We start from the raw sequence: 15268 nt of genomic DNA, 5'->3' as shown, positions 1-15268 counted from the left end.
AACAGGGCTGTTGTCCTACAGTGGCCTGGCGCTGAATTCTGCCAACAACCTGAATGAACCTGGTTTACTTCCAAAGCCTCCAGCAAGCAAGCAGCCCTGCAAATAGCAGGGTTTTCAATGTGACCTGTGTTGGACTTTTAATCTCCAGAACTGTCGTAATAAATGAGTATTGTTTTAAGCTGCTAAATTTGTGGCAATTGATTATGGTAGCAATAAAAAACTAATACAAGAAGAGAGAGAAAATCGGGCAGAAGAAATATGTTAAGAGATAATGAATAATAATTTTCCCAAAATGATTAAGTTTCTCAAACCATGGATGCAAGAAGCCCGGGAAAGGGGCGCCTGGGTGGCTCAGTCAGTTGGGCGTCCGACTTCAGCTCAAGTCATGATCTCACTGTCCGTGGGTTCGAGCCCCGCATCAGGCTCTGTGCTGACAGCTCAGAGCCTGGAGCCTGCTTCCGATTCTGTCTCCCTCTCTCTCTGCCCCTCCCCCGCTCAAGCTCTGTCTTTGTCTCTCTCAAAAATAAATAAACCTTAAAAAAAAAAAAAAGAATCCCAGGAAGCAAGCAAAATAAAAATTAATTAATAACTTATATTTGTCATAATAAAATACTGAAACCCAAAAGTAGACAAAAATTTAAAGAAGGCTTTCAGAGAATAAAGACTCATCACGCAAAGAGGAAAAAGGAAAAAAATGACCTCACCAGGAAGAGGCAGGCCAGAAGACAGTGGCATGAAATCTATTTCAAATCCACTTCAAAAAAATGTTGGCCACAATTCTATTTCTGGCCAAAACAAACAAACAAACAAAAATATCTTTCAAAAATGAAGGCAGAGAAGAATTGTTCCAAAGAAACAAAAACTGAGACATCCATGTATATGCCTTGGAGTGCAAGACCTTTTTTTTTTTAATGTTTATTTATTTTTGTGAGAGAGGCAGAGACAGAATGCAAACAGGGGAGGGCAGATAGAGAGAGACAGAATCGGAAGCAGGCTCCAGGCTCTGAGCTGTCTGCACAGAACCCGACGCGGGGCTCAAACTCAGACAGGGAGATCATGACCTGAGCCGAAGTCAGATGCTTAACCGACTGAGCCACCCAGACACCCCTGCAGTACAAGAACTTTTAAAGGAGGTTCTTCAAGAATAAGAAATATAATACCTGATGTAAACTTATGTTTCTACAAACATACTAAGAAGGCTAGAAATGATAAATAAGAGTAAATATTAAACTCATTTATTTTTAATTGTGCTAAAGATAATGCACTTTACACAGCAAAAAGAGTAGTGATGCATTGTTTCTTAAAAAGACATATAAAGGTAAAATATGACAACATTAACATAAAGGATGACAGAGAAATTAAAAGTAAACCATTAAAAGTAAACCATAAAGGACGACAGAGTAATTAAAAGTAAAGTAAAAGTAAACCATTATAAGAATCTTACACAACACATGAAAGAGTATAAAACTATTAAAGACTATAAAAATTTAGGGGTGCCTGGTGGCTCAGTCAGTTAAGCACCTGGTTCTAGATATCACCTCATGTCATGATCTCAGGGTCATGAAATCGAGCCCTGTGTCGAGCTTTGAGCTGACAGTGCAGAGCCTACTTGGGATTCTCTCTCTCTCTCTCTCTCTCTCTCTCTCTGCTCCTTCCCCGCTTGCTCTGTCTCTCAAACAAACACTAAAAGAATAAAAAAATAAATAAAGACTGCAATAATTTAAGGATTTTTATTGTAAGCCTTGGGCAGCTCCAAAAATATTTTAAAGCTGAATAAACAATAAGCCAATATTGAAGAGAAAAAAGAATGATACAAAAAATGCCCTATTAATCCAAGAGAAAGCAGAAATAGAGGGATAAAAAAAGTAAAAAAAGATGGGAAATAATAGTTTTTAGAAAACAAGTAGCAAGTTGATAGATATAAATGCAACCATATCAGTAATAACATTAAATGTAAAATATATTGTCAATTGTCAAATTGACAATAAAAAAAAAAGCTGGGTCCAATGACACATTATGAAAACCCTACTTTAAGAGTAAAAATATAGATAAGTTTGAAGAAAAGACAGGAAAGAGAAATGCCATTTAGACCCTAATATAAAAAGAGCCAGCGAAAGAGCTGAAGAGATTTTTATTAGATGAGATATTAGAATTTACATTATATTTGACTAATCTTTTGTATAGCTTGAAGATTATAAGAAAATCAAATTTGCCCTTGATGTAATTAAGGGACAAAATAAATGGATATGGCATAATCTAGTTTAAAGTAGTGATTAAAAAATAAAACTAAGCTATTTCAATGCTTATACTCAATTTAATATATGGTAATAAACAAACTAGCTATATAAAAATAATTTGGATTTTCACTGTTACTAATTGTCTGATCTTCCTGCTGAGGACAGCTAAACAACTAGACAGAAACCAAACCAAAAGAAAAAATACCTCTTTAAGAGTAATGGAACATTAAGGCAGGGACCAAATATTTGATGATGATTCTTAAAAAGAAGAAATCCTAAAAGAGGTGATTTTGGCATTTGGGCCCCTTTTTCATATGGACATGGTTTAGAAGAAGCAGTTTAATGACTCAGCAGTTGAACAAACTTTTAACAAATTTATGGAGAAAAACTGAAGTTTAGGACCCACCAAAGGCAGGGAGAACTTAGAAAAATCCTTATGATTCAAGTTGGAACCCTACAGAATTACATCCTAGAGTAGTAGTAAACCAGAAAAAAGACTAAGCCCTATAACCTTGACTATATTATGTTATCTAGAATTGATAGTGCCTACCAGAAACAAATGTAATTTTTTTCTGGAAAAGTCCACCATTTTGTACCTTTATAATCTCTCATATACCAGGTTCTTCACACTAGAATTAAAACAAATGACATTAGAAAAAAATGTATTATCCAATACTAACAGAAACACAAAATCATACATATAGTCCAAAAGCCCAATAATGAAACCAAGACTTGAAATACCTATGTCTCATATATTCATGCAAATTATAGACAAGATAGACAATTGGAAGAGAAAAACTATGAAAAAAATCAAATGGAAATTCTAGTACTTACTAATTTCAGAATCTAGAAGATTAGAAACAACTACAGAGAGAATTAGTAAAGTGGACTAAGGTTAAAAAAAATACTCAGAATTAGAGAATGAGAAAGAATATATATAAATAGATAACAAATAAAGAAAATATCTGATATATGCATAATTCAAGTCCTAAGAAAAGAATGAGTAAGAAGCAAAATTTGAGGTGGTAATGGCTAAGAATTTTCCAGCTGCTGATGAAAGTCAACAAATTTGAGACTTGAGAAGCTCTTGCAAGCCCAAGCTAGATAAATACCAAGAAAAACCACAGAGCCTGAGTATATCACAGTTCAAATGGTAAACACCAAAGATAGAGACAATCTTAAAAGCAGGTAGCAATGGTGGGGAAGACAGGATAAGAGCATAGAAATAGCAGCAAGACTAAAAGTTTTCTGGGTTTTTTTTTAAGGCAAAAAAGTAAAGAAAGCATAAAAAGAACAAAACCCAAAAACAGTTGAAGAATATTTTCAACGCAGTAAAAGAAAACAACTCCAACCTAAAATTTATACTGGCTCAAATTTGTTATTAAAAAAAATTAGGTAAATTTGAAAGGGTTTTAGTCAAATAAGAACTGAGAGAATTCATAAGTGGCAGGACTACATGAAATGAAATACTAAAAGGTGTTCTTCAAGATGAAGGAAAATGATACCACATGGAAATCAGACTTTCAGAAAGTAATGATGAGCAACAAAAAATGATAACCATGTGGGTAAATCTAAATAGAGGTTGACTAACAAAATAGTAATTATGCTCTGTTATGGGGTTTAAAATTTTACATCCACACAAACATGTGTACAGGTGTACAAGTGTATTTGCAAAATTGGGGGTAAATGAAGTTAAACTATACTAAGATCTATGCATTGTCCTGGAAGACGACTTAGATAAACTAAGAATTAATGTTGCAATCTGGAGGATGACTACTTAAAACACTGTTTCTCAGAGTGTGTTCTCAGGACCAGCAGGATCAAGATCATCTAGTGTAATGGTTAATTTCATGTATCAACTTAACTGGATCATAGGGTATGCAGATATTTGGTCAAATATTTTTCTGGTGTGTCTGTAAGGGTGTTTCTGGATGAGATTAATATTTTGAATGGGAAGACTGACTAAAGCTGTAGACCTTCCTAATGTGGATAGGCCTCATCCATTCAGCTGAAGGCATGAATAGAACAAAAAGCTGAGTAAGAGAGAGCTCCTCCTGCCTGACAGTTGGAGCAGGAATGCTGGTCTTTTCCAGCCTTTGGACTCAGACAAAAACATTGGCTCCTCTTGGGTTTTGAGCCTGCCAGCTTTCAGACTGGAACTTATAACATCAGTTTTTCTGGTTCTCAAGCCTTTAGACTTGGACTGGAAATATATAAATTGGCTTTTCTGAATCTCCAGCTTGCCAGGGGACTTCTCACACTCCAGAAATCCATTGAATCAGAACTCTGGGGTGGGACTCAGCAGTACATGTTTTAACAAGCCTTCCACGTAACTCTGTTGCAAGTTGGTGTTTATGAACCTCTGCACTAAGGAAAACTAGTAATAATAATATATAACCCTCAACCTCACAGTTTCTTGTTACTTCTCTCTAGTGAATGTTTCTTCAACAATATGAATAAAGTTGATTAATCACTACCAAGACTAGAAAGGAAGGAAGGAAAGCAGCCAAAAAGAAAGCAGACTCAAATAATGAATATCAGGAATTGTTAGAAGGACTTTCTTACAGATGACAGGAATGTTAAAAAAAAAAAAACTATAGAATAGTATGAACTACTTTATGCCAACAGAACCTTCCAAAACTGACACAAGACAAAATAGAAAATCTGGGAAGAGCTGTAGCTATTGAATTGAAATTTTAATTTAAAAACATTCCCTAAAAAGGAGATAGACCAGGGGCACCTGGGTGGCTCAGTCGGTTGAGCGTCTGACTTCCACTCGGGTCATGATCTCACAACTCTGTGGGTTCGAGCCCTGCATCAGGCTCTGTGTTGACGGCTCAGAGCCTGGAGCCTGCTTCGGATTCTGTGTCTCCCTCTCTCTCTACCCCTAACCCACTTGCATTCTGTCTCTGTCTCAAAAATAAATAAACATTAAAAAAAAAATTTTAAGAAAAGGAGATAGACCAGAATCAGATGTCTTTGCTTGTGAAGTATGCAAATATTTTAGAAAAAAATAATAATCTCACACAAACTCTTCAAAAGAGAAAAATGGCTTTTTCAAAGAAAAAGTTGATTTTTTTCTAGAAATTCAAGGTTTGTTTAACATTTAAAAAATAAATCAATCTAATAGACCACATTAGCAGAAAAAGGAGTATGCAGAAATTTGTTTAATTACAATAAAATTCAATACAGGTAAGTCACAGCAATTCTTGGCTAATTATAAACATAAGAGATGTCTTACATGTGACAAAAGTATCTATAGTAAATAGACAGGAGCATCATAATTAATGATGTTCAAAGCTTTCCATCTGAGATGAAGAAAACAATGCTTTTTCTAACTACTTTTATAGAAAATTGCAATGGAGGTAGTAGGTGGTACTAGAAGACAAGGAAAAGAAACAAAAAGATTTAAGGATTGTAACAGGGGATACAACTGCCAATATTCTAAGATGAAAAGACGACGTACATATATATTCATTTAGAAAGAACTATAGATAGGGGCACCTGGGTGGCTCAGTCGGGTGAGCGTCCGACTTCAGCTCAGGTCATGATCTCATAGCTTGTGAGTTTGAACCCCGCATCAGGCTCTGTGCTGACAGCTCAGAGCCTGAGCCTGCTTCAGATTCAGTGTCTCCCTCTCTGTCCCTCTCCAGCTCATGCTCTGTCTCTATCTACCTCTCTCAAATATAAATAAACATTAAAAAGATTTTATTAAAATGAAAGAAGTAGAGATAAATAATTAGGAATAATAAGTAGCTAAATGTTTCAGGATATTAGTTCAATATACCACAATGGATTATATATGCCAGCAAACAATTTAAAAATGCACTTTATAAAAGAAATAATTTACAGTGTAAAAATATCAAATTCCATTTTTCACCTTGGAGCAATAAGATGGTATAGAGTTACCTCCCACACTATTAACTAGAAAATTGTACAAAATACAGAGAACAATATTTTCAGAGAACACAGGTAGCACAAGACCATAAACCCTGAGGAAAGAAAAAAAAAAACGAAATGATTCCTACCATCATTCAGGTTTCCTGCAGGGAGGTATTTCCCCTATTAGGGCAATTATAGAATCCAGCAAGCATTCTGGGTTGACAAGACTAAAACTGTAGTTCAGGAAGGCCAAGGTGGATAGAATTTGGAGGACTTCCATCCAAGAGGAAAGAATTATAAAGAGAAACAGTTTCAATAATCTGAGTCTTCGGCTGAATAACAATCTATATGTGTGACACTTGAAAGCTCCAAAGGTTAGAATAGATCAAATCCAGAGGAAAGAACAATTATGAAGGAGCTATAACACAAACATTTCCTAACAGCTCATACAGGGCTGAGAAGTGTCTGTGTTCCTTCCGGCCAGAATGGAGAGTCCTCATTAAATACACTGAGCATTCAGGAGAAATCCCAGCACACTTTCTAAGTGTGACAAAATTAGCCCAAGAATAAAGGCCCCTCTAGACTCTCTTTAAAATACCCTAAAAGCATGCCTCATGAGAAAGAATAAAGATTGGGAATAAAGAAAGATTTTGAATAAATCGTGCTGAACAACCATGGACAAAAATACAAACCTCAACATAAACCTCATACCTTATACAAAAATTAGCTGAAGATGAGTCACAGACTTAAAAGTAAAACTGTTTATGAAGTCATAGAATTTAATGGAAAACATGTAAGAAAAAAATTTTTAGGACTCAGAGGGGTGAAGAGTTCTTAGACATGACAACATGGTAAGTTAGACTACAATAAAAATGCAGTTTTTCTCTGCCAAAGACGCTATTAAAAGGATAAAATAAGAAGCCACAGTCCAGGAGTGGCTGGTGGCTCAGCTGCTTGGGCATCTGACTCTTGATTTTGGCTGAAGTCCCAGGGTTGTGGGATCGAGCCCTGCATTGGGCTCTATGTGGAGTGTGGGGCCTACTTAAGTTTCTCTCCCTCTGCCCCTTTCTCCCACTTGTGCTCTCTGTCTGAAATAAAAAACAAAAAAAACAATGTTTTTAAGTGTTTTAAAAGAAGCCACTCTGCGGAAGAAAATAACCGTCAACTACATTTCTGAAAAAGGACTGGTACTTAGAAAATATAATGAACTCTCAAGGCTTAAAATCAAGAAAGCAATCCAATTATGAAATGGGCAAAAAATATGAACATACATTTTAATACTGATGGCAAATAAGCACACAAAAAGATGTTCAGAATCATCCATTAGGAAAGTGACAAATTAAGACCACAATGAGATATCACTACATACCTATCACGCAGAATGACTTTAAAAAAAAAAAAAAAGACAACACCAAAATCTGGTGAAAATGAAGAGAAAGTGGACTATGTGTACATTGCTGGTAGAAGTTTCTTTTAACAAAATTAATCAGGTATTTACCATAAAGCTCAGTAACTTCACTCTTGGTCACTTATCCCAGAGAAATGAAAACATATGCTTACGTAAAAACAAATGTTCACTACATCTTTTTTTCATAAAAGCCAAAAGCTAGAAAAAAACTAAATGCCCTTTAGTGGGTGAATAGTTGAATGAACTGTCATAGATGCATACCATGGAATACTACTAAGAAATACAAATTAAAAAAAAAAAGAAAAAAAAGAAATACAAATGGAAGAAAACTATTAAAATGTACAACACTGCTGGTAGGAATGCAAATTGGTGCAGCCACTGTGGAAAACACTATGGGGACTCCCCAAAAAGTTAAAAATAGAACTACACTATGACCTGGCAATTGCACTACTAGATATCTACCCAAAGAATACAAAAATACTGATTCAAAGGACACATGCACCCTGATGTTCACAGCAGCATTATCAACAATAGCCAAATTATGGAAAGAGCCCAAATGTCCATTGAGTGATGAATGGATAAAGATGAGGTGGTATACAGATACAATGGAATATTACTGCTATCAAAAAGAATGCAATTTTGCCATTAACAACAACATGGATGGAGCTAGACCATATTATGCTAAGTGAAATAAGTCAGTCAGAAAAAGACAAATACCATGCGTGCTCACTCATATGTGAAATTTAAGAAACAAAACAAATGAACACAGGGGAAGGGAAAAAAGAGAAGGAGGTAAACAATAAGACTCTTAAATACAGAGAACAAAGTGAGGGTTGCTGGAGGGGACGTGGATGGCGAATGGGCTAAATTGGTGAAGGATATTAAGGAGAGCACTTGTTTTGAGCACAGGGTATTATATGTAAGTGATGAATCACTAAATTCTACTCCTGAAACCAATATTACACTATATGTTAACTAACTAGAATTTAAATAAAAATTTGAAACAAACAAAAAACCCGTGCAACACTTGGATGGATCTCAGAGCGTTATGTTTAAGCAAGAAAAGATCAATGTCAAAATGCACCTCTGGACACCTATGAGTCAATGACTAAATTGTAGGTAAACATAGAAAAAATATTGAATGAAAATTAAAACCTTATAATGAAAATTTATATAATAAAGCTAAAACAGTCCTTAGAGGAAAAGTTGTGACTTTAAAAGCTCATATTAGAAAAGAAGAGATATCTAAAATCAATGATCTAAAGCAAGGGTCAGCAAATGTTTTCTCTAAAAGGTGAAAGAGTAAATATTTTTGGCATTTAGGCAATACTTTCTCTATTACAGCAACTTAACACTGCCACTATAATGTGAAAGCAATCACGGCAATATACAGACAAATGATAGGACTATATACCAATAAAAGTTTATTTTTAATAGAAACTGGTGGCAGGCAAATTTAGTTCATGGGTCATAGCTTGTAAACTACTAATATATGAAAAGGAATTAATAAGACCAGAATTCAGTGTAATGGAAAACAGAAAAAAAACTAATGAAGCTAATAGCTAATCTCTGAGAAAAATCGTAACACTGAACAATCAATAGCTATTCTAGTAATGATACAGTGAGAAAAACCATAAATTAACAAAATCTGGAATGAAAGCACCATTAGAGATCCTATAAATATTTTAAAATAACAAAAAAATAAAACTGTATGGCACTAAATCAAACAACTTAGATAAAATGGCTAAATTCCTAGAAGTCACAAATGACCAAAACTGATGCCAAAAAATACCCCCCCCCCCCCGCAAAAACCAAAAAATCTAAATAATCACTTGCCCATTAGAGAAACTTAATTTGTAATTTAAAACTTTTCCATAAAGAAAATTCCATTTAGAGATGGCTCCACAGGTGAATTCTTACACATTTAAGGATAAATATCACTAAAGCTACAAATAACACTATCTTACACACAGAAAATAAGGAAACTACAGATAGAATTATTGAGCTGACAAAAGTTCTAAACCATCTACCAAAGTCTATTAAAATTAAGTGAATCAAGCAGAGCTGCAGGATACAAGGTCAAATATGCAAAAATAAATTGTCTTTTTATACACTATCAACACACAATTAAAATATTTCTCTTTTTTCAGCTCTACTAAGGTATAACTGACACAGGCAATCATCAATTTACTGTGTTAAGATAAATTTATTTGCATATGGTATAAATGAAAACATACAGTGTTTACTTTTTTACTTGGCTTCTAACTCAAAATTGGAAATCTAAAGTAAAAAGTAAACATAAGATCTTTAGATTGAAAACTACAGTTAGGTGCTGAGAGAAATTAAAGATCTCAATGAATGGATACAGACAATGTTCATAGACTGGAAGACTCAATAATATTAAGTCATCATTTCTCCTTAAATTTAATTAAAGACTCAACACAATCCTACTTAACACTACAGCAGGTTTTGTTTTGTTTTGTTAGAAACTGGCAAACAAATTCTAACATTTATGTGAAAATGCAAATAACCTAGAATAGTCAAAGCAAATGTAGAGAGGAACAGAGCTAGAAAACTTGTACCACCTGCTTTCAAGATTTACTATAAAGCTCCAGTAAATGAAGACAGGAGGTATTGGCAGAAGACCAGCCATACAGATTATGTAACAGTACAGAGGCCAGAAATAGATTCAGGCATAGGTGGGCAAATGATTTTAAACCAGTGTACCAAAGTAATTCAATGATGCTGAAACAGTGATTTATAAAAATGGATAAAAACAAACCTCAACTTTTATCTCGACATACACACAAAAATTAAGTGAAAATGGATCATCACAGACCTAATCACAAAAGCTAAAAACTACAAAACTTTTAGAAGAAATTGTAAGAACGTCTTCATGACTTTCAGGAAGGTAAAGATTTCTTAGGACACAAAAGTACAAACCAGAATAGAAAAGACTTTTTGAAACAATGGACTTCATTAAAATTAGAAAGTTCCTGTTCTTACTAGTTTTAACAAAATAAAAATATAAAATGGAACATAAAAATTTTGCAATGCATATATCTGACAGAGGACATATATTCAGAATATATAAAGAACTCTTATATCTCAAAAAGGAAATTTTTTTTTAAAAAAGCAAAAGACTTCAATGGCCCATGAGCACAGGAAAAAACAAAAACAAACAAAACACCTTCCTATCATTAATCATTAAGAAAATCGAAAATAAAACCTAGTGAGATATGCTTACCTGGTCATTATAAAGTATAAAATTTAAAAGATTAACCAAACCAGTGTCAACAACAATACAGAACAAAGGGTACTTTTATACATTGTTGACAGGAATATAACATGATACAACCACTTTGCAAATAGCACTTTCTTAGAAGGGTAAGCATATACTTACTATACAACCCGCAATTTTAGTTGTCTACCTGAGAACGTTATGTCTAATACAAGACTTGTACTCAAAGTTCCACAGACTATTAAACGCCCACAGAAATAAACAAAAAGACATGGATGAGTCTCAGAATCTCAAAAGTTGAGTGAAGGAAGACAGACACAAAAAGGCATATTCTGCATGATTCCATCTATGTGAAACCCTAGAAAAGACAAATCTAAGTTACAATATTAAAAAGCACATAAACGGTTGCCTGAGGCAAAGATGGAGTGAATTACATATGGAGCACAAGGGAACTTTCTGGGGTGATGGATATATTTTATCTCTTGATTGCAATGGTTATATGGGTACCTAAACCAATCAAAACTCAGTAAAAGGTACACTTGAATGAGGTTTTTTTAAAGTTGAAACAACATACACAAATGGTCTCAATAACATTGATTTGGAAATTAGAGAAAAAAATACAAATACAAAATATTAACATGCTAAGAATAAATCAAATAGGAAATATGTAAGCCTTCTACATAGAAAAGTAAATACTGTTACTAGAAAAATTAAAAAGAAATGGAATATATGATGCTCATAGTCTGAAAATTTCAATATTGAAGGAGATCTGTAGATGCAATAGAGATCGATATAGTTGCAATAGATCTATGAATTCTATTCCTAGCCAAAACTCCAGCAAGTTTTTTAAAATACGGATACTGACAAACCGATTCTAAAATTTAAATAGAAACTCTAAGTATCAAGAATACCTCAGACTTCCTTGAAAAAGAAAAGGACAAGATGGGAAGACCTTACTCAACCAGATAAAGATCTTTATTAAACCTAAAGCTAACTATGACAGAATGGCACAAGAATACACAGACAAAGAACTGAGTGGCAAACTGGAACCCAGCATAAAGGGGCACTTGTTTTCTGATGAAACAGAAGAGCATGGGAAGAAAGAGGAGGTTTTCCAATAAATGATGCTGGGTCATCCTGACATCCATATCACTCCCACCTTATTAAATACACAGAACTCAATTCTGGATGGGCTACACATCTAAATATGAAAAATAACAAAGCAGCCAAAAGATAAGGTGGGGGAAATGTAGGCAAAGGTTTCATCTACAACAGAAAAAGCACTTGTTGACAGATTTTTAGTAAAATTACAGCTTCTGTGGAGCAAAACAGCTCGTATAAATGAATAGAAAAGTCACAGAAAGAAGATATATATACAAATGACATATAATCTTCAAAGGGACAGGGCCTTACAAATTAATAACAAGAAGAAAAACAACTCAATTTTTAAAAATGGGTAAGAGATTTCAATAGACCACAAACCAGTAAACCAGCAAACCACAAACCAGTAAAACCAAAAGACCAATAAATACGTAAGAAGTTGCTTAACCCCATGAATCACAGGAAAATGCAAACTATAAATACAGGGAGATACTTCCACCAAAATGGTTAAAATGTAAGAGTGACAGTACTAAGTATTGTTAAAGATAGGAAGAAACAGGAACGCTCATACGTTGCTGAGGTAGTCAACTTTCATATCCACTTTGGAAAACTATCTGGCATTATCTGATAAAACCGATACTACTCCACTCTACCCCACATTATTTACCCAGCAGATGTGCATGCAAATGTGTGGTACACCGAAGAGTACTGTACAAGCAGCATTATTGTGTATAAAGCAGCATTATTTGTCATAGCCTAAACCTAGAAAATCCCAATGCCCATCATCAGTAAAATTGATTAATAAATTATAGTATCCACCCACAAGGGAATAAAGATGGAATAAAAATAAACAAACTATTGCCACATGTAACATGGATGAATCTCACAAATATGATGCAGAACAAAAGACTCTACAGACAAGAGAATATATGCGTTACAATTCCATTTTCATAAAACTCATGAAAGACAAAGCTAACCTGGTATTAAAAGTCAGGGTTATGAATCTGAAGAGGAGCAAGATTCGTGACTGGAAATGAGCACAAGGTGGGGCTTCTGGGGTACCCGGAACATTACACTTCTTCACTTGGGTGATGGTAACATGAGTGTCTTCATTGTTTCACTGAGCTTGTACACTCTGTATTTGTGTCATACTTGAATTTGAAATGTCAATACACACACATATCTGTGTGTGTGCAATTTAACTCTAAGAGTGTAGACTAGCCTCTTGCAGGAGTTTTCGTGACATGCTACTATAAATAATTTTTATCTATTAATCATGATAAAAAAGGTAATGTTTGTTCATTTGTTTATGAAATGAACAATATATATGCAATATATAATACTGTACATGTAATGGAAAATGTTTATTCAAGTTCCAATTACATACATTTTATATTACATGTAACTTTGCAGAGTTATTTTGAAAGTCTGTATTTTAAACTTCTCATTGCCACGGCAAAGATGCACAACTTTATCATGTCACCATTTGTGCATGTTTTTACTGAAAATAGTAGCATGTTATATGACAATGGATTATAAATTCAGCAAAGTCAATGTCTGAAAGTCACTCAGGATCCCTATTTAGGCTCTGAAATGTAGTAAGTAGTTTTGATACAATGTGTAACTAGCCAAAAATAACAAAACAATACAATTATGAAACGCAGTCACAAAATTCATAACTAACCATTTTCAAGAATTCTTAACTCTACCTTTGTATTTACTGTGTATTGTTTCACTATGTTTAGGGGTGGAGTTGTAAAATGAGTATAAACAAGTAGTTATGTATACCTCATGTTTTCGGCCGAATCTTCTGGCATTGGAGCGACAGTTTGTACAGCTGGAAGGTTTTTGCTGGTAGCACCATTTACAAAACTAGAAGAGGAGGAAGAGGAGGAGGACCCTGAATCCACGGCACCTGTTCCCAAAATAATAATTTTTAGCCTTAAACATAAATTTATTTAACAAAACCATTTTCATTATATCATTACTATCTGATTTTGAAGATTTACTCATCTGAATGTCAAAACAGAATTCAATAAATAAAAAGTCATTTGGCCATTAGTACACTAATAACTTTTGATGAGTATAAACAATAGCTGTAGCATTAAAACCCAGTTTATTTACTTATACTAATCTAACAGAACCACATATTACAAACGGGGTATAAATAAAAGACACCAACAAATGAAAATAATTTTAGATAAAATGAGGCTGATAAAACAATTCAAATTCAGATGCGAAAAATTTATGTTTTTATTTCTATATTATAAATTTTTAGTGTGTACTAAGATACAGATTACAATAAATTGAGCATAAATTTGTGGCACTGCAGCATCAAATGCTTACTTTGATACAATGATTGCTTTCAGAAGGGCTATAATGAACATAATTGTACCTGATTTTAAAATAATGAGTTCTCCTCAACGATATGAAGATGCCACTTTGGAACAGAGTTTTCTATAATACACCATGTAAGTACATTAAAGAGCTGTGGAGTTGAGGGACATCTAGTGTTCCTGAATATTATCTTATCTCACACTAATCCCATAAAGCTGAATTGCTTACTGGGATTTCTGCTACAACCTTTGTATAGCATCTATTTGCCAAAATCTAAACTGTACAGTGGGCCCAGTTCAGATGCTGGCATACAAAATGTGGATGTGTGTGCGTTGTCTGTCTATATATATTTCCGAGGAGAATGTTTAATTACTTACATTTTATTTTCCATTGTAATATTATACACTTCATGCTATCACTAAACTTTTTCTACCATCATTTCCAACATCTATTAATTCACAAAATAGACATTATAATAAAATATCATAACTTGTTTCACACAAAAAAGTAAGTAATTTAATTTTCCTTTAACCTATCTCTTAAAAATAAGGACCTATTCAATAGACACCAAATGTAGATTTCTTTCTACTACACTGGCATATTTAAAAAATTTCAACCCTTTTTTTGATGTATATTTTGGTAAAAGAAAAATGTTTCTTCATATTTCTAGAAAGCAGAATTAGTATAAAGAATAAGATTATAAAATGTATAGAAAAACTTTATATATATATTTACTTATAGATAAATCAAAGATGTTAAGTTCTTTAATACAATGCCACTAATAATGTTTATTTGCTAATATAAATATGCTATAGAGTACATTCTACTTACTACAACCCCATAAATGTGTTGTTCATGATATGTCAGACTCAGGTGGTATGATAAACAAGATAAATACAGAAAGCACATAGAAGAGCTATGAAATTAATAAAATGGGAAGAATCTAAGTAATGATAATAGATGGAGAAGTTCAAAGCTATACAGTTTGGAGAAGAGAAGGCTACTATAGTCAGGGAAGAAAAGTCAGGGATCATCTTGCGTTGTATAAATACCTAAAATGGA

At 33.7% G+C, this 15268-nt stretch overlaps 1 protein-coding gene across 8 annotated transcripts in view; it reads right to left on the bottom strand.

The window, feature by feature from the left end:
• NBEA (neurobeachin) overlaps window positions 1–15268 on the bottom strand; it is a 683574-nt gene that overhangs the window by 404808 nt on the left and 263498 nt on the right. For all 8 annotated transcript variants that reach the window (XM_042952224.1, XM_042952367.1, XM_042952503.1 and 5 more), the window contains one exon: window positions 13658–13784. In XM_042952224.1, coding sequence (XP_042808158.1) covers window positions 13658–13784 — 127 coding nt within the window. The remainder of the gene's footprint in view (window positions 1–13657; window positions 13785–15268) is intronic.

The sequence above is a fragment of the Panthera leo genome, chromosome A1, assembly GCF_018350215.1.
Source record: "Panthera leo isolate Ple1 chromosome A1, P.leo_Ple1_pat1.1, whole genome shotgun sequence".
Taxonomy (NCBI): domain Eukaryota; kingdom Metazoa; phylum Chordata; class Mammalia; order Carnivora; family Felidae; genus Panthera; species Panthera leo.
This window is presented reverse-complemented; position numbering and strand designations above follow the sequence as displayed.